Here is an 18,771-nt window from a genome sequence, read left to right on the forward strand (position 1 = left end):
TGACTGAAATATCTATCTGAGCTTACCGCATACTGCATACTGCGAATGACAGGAAGCACGATAAAAACATTTTTAAGCAAATGTAACCATCTCTTTGGTTTGAAGTCAAACATTACAAGGGTACCAAAGCTTTAAGTACCAAGCATTAAAGCCATAAATCAGACTAGCATGCCTATCTGCTACACAAGAATAGAGCTTCTCTATAATGAAGTGTACGTAGACGTAGAAAAACATTTCCCAAACCCTGTTAAATCAACAGACTTAAGGCACAGAAAATTAAACTATCCTTAAATTACGTATTAACTCCAATATCAACTTGAACATAGATGCATTACAAAAATATTCCCTCTATGAATCAAGTTCCAAATACATTACTTAATTTATGGCTTTATAACTTACAAACTCAATATCCTCTTACCAAACAAGCATAATTTAAATTACTTAAGTTAAAAAAAGAAATGAGTCCTAGAAAACAAACTCAGTTCAATTGAAACCCACTGCTGCTCAGTGCTTCAAACTGTATGTAAAATACTATTATATATATATATATATATATATATATATATATATATATATATATATATATATACTAAAATTTTATGCCAGGTCTAACAGCGTTGACTGAGAGCTAACAAATCAGTCAAACCCTATTTATTTACTAACTGTAAATAAGACTGAGCGCTTTCAGTTTCGGAGTAATGGCCCATATGTTACAATTATACAAATAAGAACTGTCACAAGAGTTTGCTTTAAAATACTTCCTTTGGAAAAGAAAAACACTATAAATACTAAAAAAATGACAAACAATATTTTAAGATTAAAATCAAAGGAAAAAAGGGAATAGCTCAGATGGGTAGGACGGGAATCCTGGTGGGGTTTGTGCTTTAAAACCATGTCATTGGTTTGGAGTTCACCTGTACAAGTAGCACAGGGTCCTTTAGCTCGTGCTCCCTTTGCACTAACACAACATAGTTCTTGGTCAATAAGGCCGCCAAACACCTTCGTCCATTCTCCCAGCTGCGTTCAGAACAGTGGGGGAGTTGCTATGGCTGCCGTCATCCTCCACACCACCCCCACCGTCAGCTTGGACGGGGAGACTGGGGTTGACTAAGGTGATCCCTGTGGATGCGCTAGTGCAAGCGGGGAGCATCCTGGAGGGCGAGCGGTCTCCCCCCGAGACCATGGAGAACTGGTAGGAGCCAGAAGAGGCCCCGTAATAGAGATAAGGGGTGCTGCTGCTCTGGAAGGGTCCACTCTGGCTCTGAGTGGAGCCAGGGTATGGCGGGGGCAGGTAGGTGTGGTAGTGGGCACCACCCAGGGACATGCCTGTGGTGGCAGGGGTGGGCGTGTAGGTGAAAGTGGCTGGGTAGTGCATTCGAGGACTGGAAAATCGACTCTCGGTGAGGGAGGAGAAACCAGGAAACTGGCGCTCAAACTGCCCAGGGAAAGGACTCAGGTCTGTGGAACCTGCAGACAAACACAGCAGATGCACCCTTAATCATGTGGACTCATTCAGATCACATGCTAAAATAATTTCTTTTGCAAAAAGGCCAAGACATATTTGGTGTCTAAAGTTTGCTTTTGTAGTTCTGCACTGGAGCTAGAAGCAATGAGCATACATTAGCATCATAACAACAAATACATGTATGTGATTACAGATAATGATATTTCAGATATATCATTTTCATTTCTTTTCTGTGATGTTGTTGGTCAGTCAAAATCATCACGCTCTCTGCAACATTTTTGAATGTGCCAGACTTCTAAGGTCAGTCTTTCTACACTTCATTGCAGAGCTGACAATGGCTGTATGAAACCAATGGCGCAAGAAACCATATGAATGTTGCCATGGTGATAGCATTACTAATTACTAATTGTTTCTAATGTTTTTTTATAGAATTTTTATTATTATAGAGTGGTTTTATTGAAGTTCAGGTGTTGCAATGTATGAATGAGAACCTGAACTTTACCTAGGAGCACTCAGCACCTGTTTCAGAAGAAAATCAAAATCCAGTTTATTCCACAGCTATGGTTGATGGCAAAATTTGGAAAAACTGAACTTGTGATGGAATGTTGCCACTGCCAGTCACTATTAAAATCAATACCTGCTTTGCTGTTGTCTGCCATTCAATCTGTGACAGATGCTATGAGCTATTACTTTGGTCAAGTGCACAGATATTTCCACTGATATTTTTAAAATTTTGTTGAGCTTGTATTAATAAGTCGCTGTGTTGGTGTTGTTATCATTGTTGTGCTGCTGTCAACAGCAGGCTATAGCCTAATGTGAAGACATCATGGGACACAGCTCATATGGGGAATGTATAAAACGTGGACCTCCCCCTGCCCTTTGTGCCCAACTGGTTACAATCTCGCATTAGTTTGTTATGTATGCATAACACACTGTTATACAAAAATTGGAAAAAAATGCTTATGTCGCATAGCTAAAAACAGTAGTAGCAGTTATCTCTACACTGTAAAAATCATTCAGTATTTTAACTTAAAATCATAAAAGAAAACCATGTATCTCCATTTTGATGATTTTTATTTCTCTATATGATTTGAACACGACAGCTGTCCTTTACATCGTCTGAATATTTCTTGACGGACCAACCAACAGAAATGCTCCAAAATCACTTGGAATAAAATCTATTTAGATTAACTTAAGAATTCCCCTCCACCCTCTACTGTAAAGTTAGCATTTTGGAGATACTTGTTTTCCTTTGGACAACAACAAATTATTAGTAACCTGAACTTCAGTGAACTTTAGAAAATAAGTTAACAAAATGTAAAACAGATTATTGTTCTGTCAACTTGCTACATGAAGTTCAATGAACTAGAACATACTCTGAATAAATTAACCAAGTTACTATTTTATTTAAGTTAAACCATGGAATTATCTTACACGGTGTACTTTTGTCAGTTTTTACAGATAACAGTATGTCATACAGTGCCAGAAACCACATAAGCAGAGATTACTTATCAACCCAGTGTGGTTCTGGTGATTTAAGCTTGCAGTTTGCATGATGTGAATTAGTGGTCATAAGCCTCCCATACTTGTTAATTACATTAGTCATGTAGCTTCAGTGAAAACTAAAGAACTTCAGCCACCAAACCTGTTTTTGGCTGATAAACTGTGGTTGGGTTAAGGGTACTGTGTAATTTATTTTGTGCCATCATTTTAAAACTAGTTAAAACTTGTTTTCTAAATACGTGATTGAAGTTACTTGAATATATTGTAGTGAGCTCCAGTAGCTACTGTGCAGACTGCCATAACTTTGTAATAAATCTTTTTAGTTTTTTTTCTCAGGATTCATGATGTTTACTATAGCTTTTAGACCGACTCACAGCACTGCACAACAAAAGGGCACAAACAGTCACTGGATTGACCAAATTTGTTTATGGGTTTTCTTCGACAAGCTCGTGTGTATGTGTATTCATGTGGATGCTTATGTGCCTCTCCTCATCTGTGTTCACATTGCCAGGCTTATTTATATTCCTGTTTACGTGCGTCTGCACATGTTAAAATTGGTCTGCGTATACTTAGGTATGCATATCACTTTGGCAAATCGTTTGTGTGTCCACATTAACTTGGCTATGGAGTATGCTTAAAATGCAGTCGCGTTGCATAAGTAGTCACACATTTGGAAACACTTTTGAGGGGAGCGCAAAGCATCGCAAGGAGACAGACTTGGTCTCAGATGTGGGCTCCTGGTATCTCCGATACTCTGAGCCCAGGCTAGAACCTCGTCCATCCGGCCCTCTGTCCTTCATTGGCTCTCCCGTTTGCCTCAGAAGTCACAAACCACTAATGGGCCGCTCCTAGCACCAGCATTGTGCCAAAAAGTGAGGGAGAGGAGGAAAAAAAACGCACCCCCGCCCCCATTTCCCAGGCAAAGCACTCTTATCATAAATCACAAGGCGTCTTTCCTGTCACCATGTCTACACTCAGGGGGGCTATGATTATGTGTGGGCGCGTTGCAGAGGCATGGATTGTCGCTAGCGCTCCCGTGTACTGAACGCCAAATGTAACCCCCCGCCCCCATTCTGACTTTCTTTCTCCTTTATATTAAACTTCTTTCATTTGAGGCATTCAGAATAATGGTTTTGTAGCCTCAGGCAAGAAAGAGGGTGTGCTCTGAATAATGGGCAGAATGGCTAAAAGCACCCCCCCCACCCACTTTTTTTTTTAACACGCACATGTACACATAAACGCTATGTTTAGGCTGCATTTAAACAGTCGCTGATGTTAGACGCCACAATACTTGAGAAGAGACAGCACTGGACTCAAAAACAGATGCTAACTCTGTACATCCTAGTAGGCCCTTTCTGCTTAAGCAGCACTAAGCAAAAGTTGGTTTTGCAACAAAGTTTGCCATGCATGGCAAATGTACTTTTAGAAAGTATTACATTGTCAACTTCAGTCAACGACAGAATGTAATGACATTTGACAACAGTGTCCGCAATTTACAGGAGGATTTTTTTGAACTATTGTTTGCTTGGCTGGCAACAGCATGTGTCAAACAGTGTTGGCCTTATCTCACATAATGGCTGTTATTAGCAGGGAGGGCATTGAGTATGCTGTGCTACATGCTACAGGCTGACATAACCAGACTAATCGAACCTGACAGGGCAGGTGGCATGCGTCCAAAAGCTGCCAAGCACTACTCGCACCAGGGAGCCGCTCATTTAATCACTTGCAGCCGCTCTGTGCTCTCATGGAAGAAAGAACGAGAGCAGGAAGAAAAAAAGCATGAAAATATTCACCTGGCCCATGCTCAAACAGGTGTTTGGGGGGGAGAAACTTGTCGGCCCACATTTAAGCTTTAAACGTGTGTGTTTGGGTAGGTGCAGGGCAAAAGAGGACAAATTAGCATATTAGCTCCTGCACCAACTAGGCTTGGGTTCCCTGGCAGACCGTTTCGGAACTATATTGCTGTAAAGCCGCTTTATTTGCCCGCCACTGGCCTGTTATTATGTCTTAGTCTGTTATTAACCATATTCGGCACAGGATCAAAGACTGAGGGTGGAGGAAAAAGGAAACAATCTCTTCAGGAAAAAAAGGTCTTTCCATCACTCGCTGGTAGCTGAAGTTTCAAGAATGTCTCGTTTTTCACATCCACAGCAGAATAAGCCAATAAAAACACAGCTAATGTCAGATTACATTTGTAATCAATTAAGGTCTGAACACTGAGTGAAACGCAACGCTTTAACACGACTTTGACGCACCATAAGATAAGCAAGTATTTCCAAAGCTACAAACTACATGAGCTATATAAAACAGAGTTAAATGGCTAAAAGTATGTGCCCCCCCATGGATCCCAGGCCAGGGCAGTGTAGGGCAAGAGGGGAAGGGGCCGCACCTGCAGGGGGGCTGAGGCTGGAGGTTACCTGGGAGGCGGCGGGGCACGTCGCTGATGGAGGGCAGGCCGGTGGCGCGGCTGGAGGACAGAGGGGTGGTGGAGTGCACCGAGGGGGATGCCATGGGGCTCAGGTATGATGGGTACGCTTGCTCATTAAACCATGGAGGGGAAGACTGCGACTGGCGGTGGTCTGACCAAGTGTGACCAAACAAAGAGAAGGAAGGTTATTTTCTCAGATTAAACCCTACATGATCTCATTTTCCCACTTTTTGCCTTTTTTGCATTTTTTAGTGAAAGTGCCAAAGTGATGCACTAAATTTACTTAAGTGTGTACATCATTTCCAAAAAAATTATATAAAATACTTTAACAAAATTATTATCACTGAAAGACAGAATTCATGTTGTAATAGAACAATGAATGATGTCAGAGACTCCCGGCATTTATTTAATTTCCAGTCAAAATGTCTATTAAGTATCCAATTTCCATGTAGACTGAGGCTGCCACTATGGGTGTATTAGTAGTTGAGTAATTTTCAGAATGATTCGAATAATCAGAATGAAAAAAGCCAAACAATGAGAACTTCAACTCCTCTATCTTTCCAATCTAAAACCAATAAGTCAGAGCTGTCTCCCTCCAACCAAAGCTGCTCCCAGTGTTGTCACTGACCTTGTGCTCCTCTTTAAAAAGACATTCATGCAAGCAATTACTCAAACCTCAAACGTGCCTTGAAAATTTCTCTCTCACAAAAGTACAAAAAATGATTTAAAAAAAATACTCTTACTCACAATAAATTAATTTTACAACATAAAAAAATTCACAAGCTTGATCTTTAAATATAAAAAATAGCTCTCAATGACATTTAATAGGCAACAACATTTTGGAGAAAAATTTAACTCAGAAATGGGATTTAAAACTTTAACTGCAAACCATTTTACAAATATATTTACATGTATCAGATGTATTCTGATTGGCTCTTGAAAATGTGATGCATGATTAGACGTGAGCTGCAGTTGTGCGTTACTGTCTGTTGTGAAAACAGAAATGAAAATGCGCAGAAACTGTGTATAACATTTTTTACACGTAAAATGATTAGTTATGATTTAAAAAATAATTTACTGCTTTTTGGAGGTTTGTCTGAATAGTTGGCCCATTAAAGCTCCACTATAGGCACATATAGTGGGAAAGTGTACAAAGTGCTACAGAAGCAGTCTGGGTCTGTACACTGCATCTGCTCCTATGCACAGAAACCTCAATTAAACATATGTGATATTTTGGGCAGGGCATGTGCCACACATACAAGTCATGTTTATCTGGTAGAAGTGAGAGAACTTATATGACTGAGTGCATTATGCTAGTTGCTGTTGAATCTCGCCCTCTCGCCTTGGGAGCTCTCTTTACCCGACACAAGGCAGGACATAGAGGCAATCCAATAACGCTGTGGGCTGGACACAATAACACTGCGGGCTGGACACTGGGCCACAAATATATATATATATATATTGTTGTCGCTGTTGTCAGAAGAAAACCTTGTATCTCCAATTTGGTAACTTTACAGGAGAAGGAAAAAACACACTTCACTTTTAATGTAAGTCAATGTAATCACACATTTTTTCAAGTGATTTGGGGTCATTTCTTTTAATCCATGCATCATGAAATTTACATATAATGGAAAGGATAATAGGTATTTTCAAATTATGTCAAAAACTGAAAAACGTCAAAAGAAATTTTCCGGCAACAGCAGAGATTTGGTAAAATATTTCTTTAAAAAACTTAAAGCAAGTCTCCAATAAAGAATGGAAGCTACTATAAAGGCAAAGCATGATCACACTAAATAAACATTAACTATATTATATATAGTTGTATATCATGTTAATATTATGTTAAATGTGTTTTCCGCTTTTTTCCCTGATGCTGAAAAAAATTGGTTAATGGCTGTTTTGACTGGAAATGAAATAAATATAAGGGTGCTCTCAGATTTTTGCACAGAACTGTATTTAACCTCTTTTGTAAAACTACATTTAGACAAGTTTAGAGTATTAACCTACACCTATTTTTGGGTGCTACCTCCATGACAATCACAGTTGATGAAATCCTTACATCTTTACTGTTTAAACCAAAATCAAATGCTGCTGCGCAGTCCAACCCATTTACGTTGCTTTTAGTTACACAGACTGGTGCTGCACAGTCAAGTATAGTAACAACTATAGGCAAGGATATGCGCATTTGTAACAGTAGCTAAAGACAAATGAGAAGCCTTCTTCTGTACATATACTGACCACTGAACTCACAGTGTTTCTACTTCTCCACCACCTCACAGTGTGATATCTCAGCTTCCACAAACCTCTGCATGCTAGACTTCACCAGTACATCGGTATGAGTGACACCAGAGTGGCTAATGCTCTGATGTAATACACAGAGAAAGAAAAACTACTTTTCTAAGTTTACATTATGCTGGTTTATAATTCTGTTATTATTCTTAAACTCTTTAACTGCACACTGATAAAAGTGATGCACTGAATTTTAGAGTCGAATGTGTGTCATATCTATATGAACATACGAATAAAACATATTACATTGACACATCATTGCCAAAAGTACAAAATCATAAACTAAAACTAAAGGACAAAACTGCATTTAAATCAAGTAAATTTAATTAATTACTTCTATCAATGTAGGCTTATTATTCAGTTACTAAAGATTAGACCTATTATTGACTACTAAGAACTATTCAGTATTCTTTTCAGTTGTTTAGTTATGGGAAAGGGTTAATTTCTCTTGAAATACTAAGAGAATACACTAAATTGTAGACCGTCTATAAAGAAGAAGCCTGAACCAATAATGGTAAAGTTCAGCAGAGGCAATAACAGTGAGTAAAGTTTAATTTTGCTTGTACCTGAAATCTGGCTCTGGCCCTGAGGAGAAAAGGAGTTGGGGGTGTTGAGGGAGGGTCGTGGAGTTTGCGTTGGCACGGCGACTCTCATGGTGGTCTGCCGGAGGCGTTCTATCTCGCTCAGGCGGTCAGAAAACAGGCCTGGCTTGGGAGAGTCATCCAACTTCGGCCGGTGCCCTGAAATTTGGAAAAGACCGCTCATGAGCTGATGCTGCCGAGTCCTGCACAGGACTATTTCATCATCACCATATTTACGCCACAAAATATCAGTCATACAAAACAGAATGCACAGCAACATCTTTCAGCTTTGAACCAATTACAAAAGGCAACAGCCATAAACCTTTTACACTCCTCCTAGACTGTAGATACTGCTGTCGTGTCTGAAAAAGTAGATAAATTAGTAGTAAGGGCTTTGGTTTTGTCTGAATTATTCATTACACTAAGACAGTAAATCCTCACAGTGGCAATGCAGTGACAGAAATATGGTGTTTTGCTGTAGCACAAGGACCTTTTGGACCTTAAATGCCAAAACTGTAATTCATTAATGGTTCTATGAAGCCTGCTGTCTTTGTCTCAGTCTAATACAATCTCCCATCTGTATTAATAGGTTCAGGCCTAGCTAACTGCCATTTTGGACCATGCCAGCTTCTCAGATGGCTTGTGATGGATAAAAATGAGACAGGTGTTCCATTTCCTTCTGAGTGAGCATTTCATTCAGTCCTTTGGCAAATTCAGCTTGGCTTATTAATCTACAATGTACTCTTGTGTGTATCACTCTGCCATATGCAGTCAAAAGACCTTCCACATGAGAGGCGCTCAACATACTTTAGCTTTGCTTCATATTTTTCCAGCACTGTCCATGCTGTTAAGGCACTATTCTAATACATGAATGTCTCATCTCAGATGTTTTGCTTATGTTTATGGATATCTGAATGCAGCATTTGGAGTTTGGAATAAAAATTGCAAAATAAATTGTGCAAACTAAAAAATACAGTGAAAGGCTTCATACTTAGAAAATACAGTATTGGACTATAAGACATTTTATGTATACGCCATTAAAATGACAGTAACTAAGTAGTATATGCCTGTATTTCTACATAGTGTAAAAACGATTTAGTATTTTTAATGTAAAAAAAGTAAGTAACTTTGTTGGCTTATGATTTTATTGTACTTAAAATAATTACTTAATGGAATGTAAGACAGCTTACTGTTCTGTAACTTACTATTATTATTGATGTTACTAAATTTTTGTTGTTTTTTGGATTTTGGGATGTTAGTTTTTAAGTTGAAACAACAAATGTTTTACAGTAAAAAAGTAAATACAGTAGATACACTACACAAAAAGTATGGTAACATAAACATCTAATCAAAATTACCAAGAATTAAAGCAATTCCTGTTAAAGTCCAGTTGCCGTTACTTTACCATAAACAGCTACATGTGATGATTACAGCTGAAAAAACCCAATAACATACTGCAATTTCAGAAAACACTATGTTCTAGTACAGGGGACAGTAACATGTGGCTCCACAGCAGAATTAGATTTTTAGGTTAAAAATAAAATTAACCTCTGTTGCAGTAACATGAAGCTTTGCTGAGCCTTATAACACACACATCCAACAATAAATGGTCTTAATCACTGGAGTTAATTCAAATATGGTTTTAAATGTTGCTAATTTGCTTTTTAACCATGAAGACTGGTTCACAGGTTGCCGGTCACATAGCAATCAATCCTGCCTAGCTAGTAGCTAACAGAATGGCAAAGAAGAGAAAGATTCAAGATGAACATTGATAATTAGAGACAAATGGACAGACATATTTGCATTTATAAGGACTCCAGCTGGTTTCTTGATATGTTTAATCTTGTTCTATTTTTTTTTTTTTCGTTCCACCTTAAATGATGCAGCAGTTAAATTCTGGAGCTTCAGGCACCATTTAAGGTGGAATGGGAAAATTCGAACTAGAAGCTGGCCAAAGAGAAGCTGACTTCAGCCTTGAGAGTCATTTTAGAAAGAACTATTCTGGCACCATTAAAAACTCGCAATGTATTCTTCACACAGCCCACGCCTTGGTACACACCAGAGCTGCGCAAACTAAAAGCTGCTGGTCATCAGCTTGAGCGTCTCTGGAGGAGAACTGGCTTGACGGTGCATGCCCTCGCGTACAAAGATCACGTTGGCTGTTACAAAGAGGAACTGCAAAAAGCAAAAACAAACTACTATTCAAATGCCATTCAACGCTCAAATGGCAATCCCCGAGTTCTTTTTCAAACTGTCAATAAGTTGATAAGTCCTCTGAATTGCTTTCCTTTAACACCATCAGCTGAACTTTGCTCTCAGTTTGTGGCCATTTTTAACCATAAAATTGACTCAATTTATGCACAGTTTCCGCTTACAATGCCTTCAGTGAATTTTCAGTCTCTATCTGTACATTTTAAGAGTAGGCAATTTTCTACTGTTCATGAGGATCTTGTATGTCAGCTTATTATGAACTCTAGAGCCACTACATGTCAATTAGACCCCATTCCAACACAGTGGGTGAAATCTTGCCTACCTGCTCTCTGTCCTCTTATTACAAAGGCCATAAATTCACACTAACTTCAGGCTTGGTCCCAGCCTGTTTAAAGTTGGCTGCTGTTACCCCTGTGCTAAAAAACCTGGCTTAGACCCTGAGAACTTCGCTAATTTTAGACCAATCTCTAATCTTCCTTTTTTGGCAAAATTATTAGAGCGGACCATTGCTTCTCAGTTAACTGATCACCTTGAAGCAAATGAACCGTTTGAAGTGTTCCTGTCTGGTTTCAGGAAGAATCATAGTACAGAAACAGCACTAGTTAAGGTGGTGAATGATTTGCTCTTAGCTGCTGACCGGGGGCACGTTGAATGTGTTGATTTTATTAGACCTCTCTGCTGCTTTCGATACTGTTTATCATAACCTGCTTCTAACCAGGCTTGCAAATGTGATCGGCATCAATGGTACTGCTCTTAGGTGGTTCCAATCTTACCTTGCTGATAGGCAGCAGTTTGTTTCAATTGGGTGTTTTTGGTCTGATCCATGTGTGGTGTCTCATGGTGCCCCCCAGGGCTCAGTACTTGGCCCTCTGCTCTTTATATTATACATGCTCCCTCTCGGTAACGTTATTAGTAGGCATGGTCTTCAGTTTCACTGCTTTGTAGATGATGTGCAGATCTATATCTGTACCAAACCATCCCATACTCTTCCTCCCACTGTACTACTTGAATGCTTAACTGATGTAAGCTTGGATGACTGAAAACTTCTTGAGCCTGAACAGTAAGAAATTGGAATGTATACTGATTTCCTCACCTGCGACTGCCAGAAATCTCAGTACCCTTCCATTCCCTATTCCGGGTTTTGTTGTCTCATCCTCTGCTCAGGTTCGTAATTGGGGTGTCACCTTTGACACAACACTGTCATTTGAACCTCACATTAAAAATATATGCAATATAGCATTTCATCACCTGAAGAATATTTCCAAAATTCGCCTGTATCTTTCATTTGCTGCTGCTGAGACTACTATTCATGCTTTTATCACATCTAGACTGGATTATTGTAACGCAGTGCTGCACGGCCTCCCTGCTCGGCTTCTAAATAGACTGCAGTATGTACAAAATTCTGCTGCCAGGGTTCTGACCCATAAAAGCTCTTGGGAATCTATTCGACCCACGTTAAAGCATCTTCACTGGCTTCCAGTACAGTATCGTATACAGTATAAATTACTGGTGCTGGTTTTTAAATCTCTTCATGGACACGCCCCCGCATATTTAGGTAGCCTGCTACAGACCTATGTTCCTCCATGTACCCTTCGCTCCTCAAATTTGCACCTCCTTGCAGTCCCGACTGTTAAAATGCGTACTCTAGGTGATAGAGCGTTTAGTGTTGCTGGCCCCAAACTCTGGAATGCACTCCCACTAGAGCTGCGTACCTGTAGTTCATTACCATTGTTCAAGGCCAGTCTTAAAACCCATCTTTTCCGGATAGCATATGAGTGAGCAGCTTATCTTTCTTGTGTTTTTATTATTATCTTATGTTTTATTTCTATGTTCTTTCTCCCATATTTTTATTGTTATAACAATTGTTTTATCTCTTGTTTTTATGTTTGTTGTTTTTTGCACTTTTACTGTACAGTGTCCTTGAGTCTCTTGAAAGGCGCTTTATAAATAAAATGTATTATATTATTCTACTTTTGAGAAAAGTTTCCTGACGGAGATGTGAGAAAAGCAGCTATAGCTGAGCTCCAGCTTAAAGCAGAGTAAAGTAAGTCTGTGTTTTCGTTTTATATTTTTTAGTCTATACTAGGACACAAGCACATACTGAGACACAATTATAGCCAAGATGGTAAAATGTTGCCTTAATAAAATGTGGCTCCCAAGTTGGACTGCATTTAGGTTGCCGATCCCTATTCTAGTAAATATTTACATGGTTGTTACATGGTGTTATGTATGTGTTATCTTGTACCTCTGAAATATGTTTCTTACTGACCATGAATGCAACGCATAGCAAGGTGGCAGACGCCTATGCGGAGATAAGAGACTCTTTATTATGGGCAAATCCAGGGTCATGGTTTAAACAGTCCAGGGTCATAGAGCCAACACGGATTGATCGGGGGACAGACATGACAGAAACCAGAATCAAACAAGCAGAACAGTACAAACAACAGTACAAACAACAGTACAACCAACAGAAAGACCAACGAAAACAAAGGGCAAACACGGGGCTTATAAAAGAAAGGGATAATGAGGGACAGGCGGGAAACAGGTGGTGACAATCAGGGGTGGAGTCACTAAACAAGGGGGCTGGATCAAAACAAATGCACATGGAAGATCCATTTGTACAGTGCAAACTGTGTGGTTCTGAGTTACTGTTCTGTAGCTCATCTTAACATGTTAAATATATATAAAAAAAATATATATAATATCGCATAAGAACACAAACACAAAGATGAATCACAAAATCAACTAAACAGTCAGATTCAGATAACTTCTTAAGGTAGCTCTAGGTGCTATTGTACCACTATGAATTTTTTATCTCACTGGGTTATCTGAATGCTAGTACTTTAAAAATGCAGACATCAAAAAAGTAAAATAACAAAAAAATAACAAAAAAGGTTAAAACACTCATCCCTACAGCAGGTTCAGACTGCAGAAGTGATGGAGGCAGCTATGTGCCATGCAGGCATGATAGCATAAAATTTAAACACCTTCTGCTGTCTAGCGAGACGGAACTTTTACAGCGTCATCACTGATTCTCATCCTTCCTTCAGTGCCCCATCAGTGGGATCTGTGGGCACAATGGGCCCATACTGCTAAATGCTTTACAGGAGAGCCATAACAAGGCTGTTTAAGGGCCCACAGGTGCCCTGCGCCTGCTCTAGCCATAGCAGAGGAAGGAGCCAGAGGCCCTGAGCAGAACTACCCCCACCTCCCTCTTCCATTAAAACAGCCCTGTTTGTCTGTCTAGGCCCGCACCAGCTTCCCTGAGAAGGCAGTAAAGTAAATATCAAACAGGAGAGAGAGAAAAACTCCTGCTGAAGCTGGAACCCGTCCAGTTGGCACAGAAAGGGCCAGCTAACACAAGATCTGGGCTAATCTGACTACGCTCAGAGAACAAAGAAGCAACATGTAATCTAAAGAGAGAGGGAGAGATTACTTCTTTCTAACAGCACATGCATTACAGGCACAGTAGATAGTAGATGGCAGATTAGATATTATACACACTACAGATCCACTATGCCATTAGTTTTGTATCTGATTATTGCACTGTCCATTTGTGAATGCGATTAAAGCCACTGGGCAGAGCAACATAAATGGAGCTCAAACTCCCATAGAGTGCAAATCATGCCCTTAAGCACAAGGCCAATTTGTATGTCTCACTGTAATTTTTTGCCACAAGCTGTGCCCAGGCACTGATACTAAAATAAATTGAAGTTTGGAAAAAGCATGGACAAAGATGTGCTTTGTGCAGACTTCTTTCCTGGAGCTTCATATAAAAAGCGATGTTCTGTGCTGGGAGACGGAGCGGACCCTCATCAACAGTAAATTAGGAGCCCTGGATGTGCTGACGGCTCCTCGAGCAGTGCTGAGCAGGGTCTGCGGAAGACTCCCTCAAGCACTGCACATGTTATTGCAGTTAGGGAGGGAGAGTAATATTTACATTTCACTAGGGGGTTCGAGACACGCAACATCAACTCAAACATACAGAACTTTGCCCTTCGGCCATAGAGCCAGACTATGGCAGGAAGTGAACTTGTGAAATAAGGCAAAATTGACTGAAGGCCATTTAATACGAAGATGTAAACTTGAGGTTCTCCCGTTGTAAGAAAAACATTTTTCCTGTTTTTATGGTTCATGAATTACCACGGATACACCACATTTATACATGTTAGTTCCAACCACACAATCAGTTTAGTTGAAATGTGTGTCACGTCTGTATCTGTGTACCATATCATCTCACAGGCAATTGGTTGCCAAGTAACAACATGGAATTTAGTGGAGGAACTACAGTAATGAGCAAAAGTGAGAGGCCAACCTTCATTCATTTAATTTAGGGTCAAAACTGTTATTGAACACACTCTTTAAAACAATGGTTTTAAGGGTCATTTTGTAAAGAAAATGCTTCTATAAAGAGCCATTTTGGGTGCTATTAAGAAACCTTTTCAAAAAGGTTCTATATAGAACCATCTAAAGCACATTCTGAAGAACCATTTCATAATGCAAAGAACCCATTAATCATGCAAAGGGTTCTTTGAGTGGTTCGTTATTAAGTATTTTCTTTACTAAAGAACCCTTGAAGAACCATCTTTTTAAGAGTGTGTTGAGCGTGGAACATGGAATGAAACACCTGTGGATTTTTTTTTTAGATCTGACCTCTTCTCCTCCCTCTCAAACATGAAAGGTGTAAGTACTGTTTCTTTGACAATGACAGGTTTGGTGTTCTACTAGTTGCACAGTTGTTAAGAGTCCCATTAACTCTATACTGTTAAATTCAACTCTTTCCTTTGACTTCCCCATTCTTTTTCAACTAGTTAATTTAACATCTAATCTCAGCTGATATACCACCTGAAAAACTTGCATTTAATGGCTGTTTTGACTGAAAATCAAATAAATGAAGAATGCTGTCTGACTTCTTCACAGTACTGTAGTTCAATGTTGGATGAAATTGCCTAAATAAAAACCATACACTCACCGGCCACTTTATTAGGTACTTGTTCAATTGCTTGTTAACAGAAATAGCTGATCATCCAATCACATGGCCGCAACTCACTGCATTTAGGCATGTAGAGGTGGTCAAGACAACTTGCAACAAAGTGCAAACCGAGCATCAGAATGGGGAAGAAAGGTGATTTAAGTGACTTTGAACGTGGCATGGTTGTTGGTGCCAGACAGGCTGGTCTGAGTATTTCAGAAACTGCTGATTTACTGGAATTTTCACACACAACCATCTCTAGGGTTTACAGAGAATGGTCCAAAAAAGAGAAGATATCCAGTGAGCGGCAGTTGTGTGGATGAAAATGCCTTGTTGATGTGAGAGGTCAGAGGAGAATGGGCAGACTGGTTCGAGATGATAGAAAGGCAACATTAACTCAAATAACCACTTGTTACAACCAAGGACAGCAGAATACCATCTCTGAACACACAACACGTCGAACCTTGAAGAAGATGGGCCACAGCAGCAGAAGACCACAGTGCCACTCCTGTCAGCTAAGAACAAGAAACTGAGACCACAATTTGCACGGGATCACAGAAACTGGACAATAGAAGATTGGAAAAATGTTGCCTGGTCTGACGAGTCTCGATTTCAGCTGGGGATATCTTCTTGGCACACTTTGGGGCCCTTAGTACCAAGGGTACTAAGGGTATTGCTGCTGACCATGTCCATGTTTATCCCTTTATGACCACAGTGTACATATCTTCTGATGGCTACTTCCAGCAGGATAATGCACCATGTCACAAAGCTCATATCATCTCAAACTGGTTTCTTGAACATGACAAGGAGTTCACTGTACTCCAGTGGCCTCCACAGTCACCAGATCTCAATCCAATAGAGCACCTCTGGGATGTGGTGGAATGGGAGATTCGCATCATAGATGTGCATGGCTTAAATAGCTCTAAAATAGTTCTGAGACAACGAAAAGTATATAATGATGGTAATTCATTATGCTTATTTTTGTATCATGATTCTATTTGAACTGAGGTGCAAAGGGGCTTGCTCCTCCTTCCACAGCACACCTCTAGACATCATGTGAAAGTCAAATCTAAGCAGCGTTGTCAGCTGCTGTACGGGAATTAGCACAGGGAGTGAATCTGAATGAGTGGAGGTATTTAAGAGAGCCAGGAAACCAGATGATATCACTGCTGGAGGGAAAGTCCCAAACATTCCCATCATCTCCCAGACAACAGGGTGAGATTTTTGATAGCCAACACTTCCCTGTCCAATCACAGAGCGGAAGCACAGACACATTCATTCCAGATGCTCAACTGGCCCAATGGGACTCAGGCCAAATGTTACCAGTAGAGATATGTAATCTCCAGCTGACACAGGCTTGATTTCAGAGTCAGAGTCTAAAGCTCTAAGTCAGAGTCCATCAAGGTAATACCTAGATAACATCTCTAGCCATTTAGTCATATCTTCTCTGATAGCCACGGGCCCTGAGTAATCGGACAAACTGCTCCTGAAACAATGCAAGAAATCAAATAAGTAAGAGATATTATCTGAGGTTTTCCCACTGCTCTCATCAGCATGTGGGGCCGTTTTTGACTAACTATAAACAAACACAGCAGCTCTGACAGAGGAAGAGTGAAATTAGGGGAGCAGCAGTGTGCTTCCGAGGTCAGAGGACTGGATAAATGAACAAATGCACATGGGCTGACCTAGGCTGCTCGGTGAATAAAGCAAAACAAGGACGTACAATATATTATCTGACCATATATTATGTAATGACAAATTTCATTATTAGCATTATTATTATTATTAGCCCAATATCAAAATTACAGTGCGTAGTCTTGAACAATAATTTAGCACCCCCCCTTTTTTGGTTGGTGTTTGCATGAATTACCATAATTTACAACTCATTTAAACGAAATATTGTGGATAACACCACTACCTCACACATAGGACACCAGAATAGAACTTTAATTGGGATAATGTGAGTAGCTAAATGCTGATGGGATTGTCCAAATTCTTGAGCTCTACACCAGGATCCCTGTCCAGACAGAAACTCCACTGCTATGAGAGTCATTCTGCAAGACTTTATTATGTTACTGTCACCTGCAGTTGACAGTAGCTCTGGATAAGAGTGCTTGCTTAATTAAAATTATGTAATTTTACACACAATTATATCATGGCTGTCATGGTTATTTTAAATTAATCAATGACCCATCTCTAGTTTTTTCACCTAATTAATGTTGACTGCACTTTATATAGGCATAATAGGGTGAAGTTGTTTTAAAAAGATAAATAAATACATACATACACAAATAAATAACTGATATCATTACCAGCAACAGTCAGGAGTCAATTACTTTATTATCGGATTGGCCCAGAAATTCTATATCAGAGTACCCCTAAAGTTACATAAGCAAAGTAACTTATTTTGACAGAACAGTAATAATGACTTGATGAGGGGACATCTGAGGTGAGTAAATACCCTAACTGGAAGAGAGACGCAGCAGATGAAGACATGTCTTTTTTTTTCAGTGGCACCAGGAGAGCTTTCACCGGTGCAGCTGGATGTTTCTTTTGCTGTAAGAGTGATAGAGCAAGCAGCAGAAAAGTGAAAAAGAGGAATGGGGGAGGGGGGGGGGTGCAGGAAAAAAGACAGCATGGGTGACAGCCAGCCGCCAGAGCTCAATGAGGTTTTAGGGGAAAACGAGAGAGAGACTGAGAGTGTGAGAGAGAAAGAGAGCGAGAGAGAGTCAGACTGTTGTGGAGAGCTGCCAGGTGTCTGTGTGGTCTTTGCATTTCAGGCTTTAGGAGGCAAGCCAGGCCGGGAAAGGGTATACACACACATTCACATACACGTGCAGACACACACACACACACACGCGCACACTCAGACACACAAGCTACAAGAGCCCTCAGCCCTTTTCAAACCGCAGGCACACTCCTTCATCACCTCCACGCTCGTACGAAAGCAGTGTGACTCCTAACATAGCGCCATCAGTATTTCCTGAGCTGAAATGATGCAGCTCTGATGTACATAGTGGCTGTCCACGGCAGACACACACTCATAGCCTCCTTTCACACACACATATTTGGTTTTATTCAAGGTCAGGATGTGGAACACATCCCATTAATTAATAAACATAGCTAGCTATCCAGTACAAAAAAAAAGAGAGGTCCAAAAAAAGATTCAAAGATATAAAGAAAATGGGACTCCTCACAACCACAAAGGACCTGGTAGTCCACCAAAACTGTCACCATTAGATAAACAGTACTCAAAGCTTTCTTTAAAAGATGAAAGAAAATCTTCCTTCAGAGTTGAAAGAAATCCACATGTGTTTCTGTC

At 40.0% G+C, this 18,771-nt stretch overlaps 1 protein-coding gene across 3 annotated transcripts in view; it reads right to left on the bottom strand.

Moving 5' to 3' along the window:
- Nucleotides 1-607: 607 nt before the first annotated feature.
- The window catches only part of runx2b (RUNX family transcription factor 2b), a 49,796-nt gene continuing 31,632 nt past the window's right edge, over nucleotides 608-18,771 (bottom strand). For 2 of the 3 annotated variants that reach the window (XM_037537631.1, XM_017681647.1), the window contains 3 exons: nucleotides 8,252-8,425; nucleotides 5,386-5,547; nucleotides 608-1,467 (listed from right to left, as the gene is read on the bottom strand). In XM_037537631.1, coding sequence (XP_037393528.1) covers nucleotides 980-1,467; nucleotides 5,386-5,547; nucleotides 8,252-8,425 — 824 coding nt within the window. In that variant the 3' untranslated portion in view covers nucleotides 608-979. The remainder of the gene's footprint in view (nucleotides 1,468-5,385; nucleotides 5,548-8,251; nucleotides 8,426-18,771) is intronic. The other variant, XM_037537632.1, reaches the window with a different exon arrangement.

Source organism: Pygocentrus nattereri, chromosome 4 (assembly GCF_015220715.1).
Source record: "Pygocentrus nattereri isolate fPygNat1 chromosome 4, fPygNat1.pri, whole genome shotgun sequence".
Classification (NCBI taxonomy): Eukaryota; Metazoa; Chordata; class Actinopteri; order Characiformes; family Serrasalmidae; genus Pygocentrus; species Pygocentrus nattereri.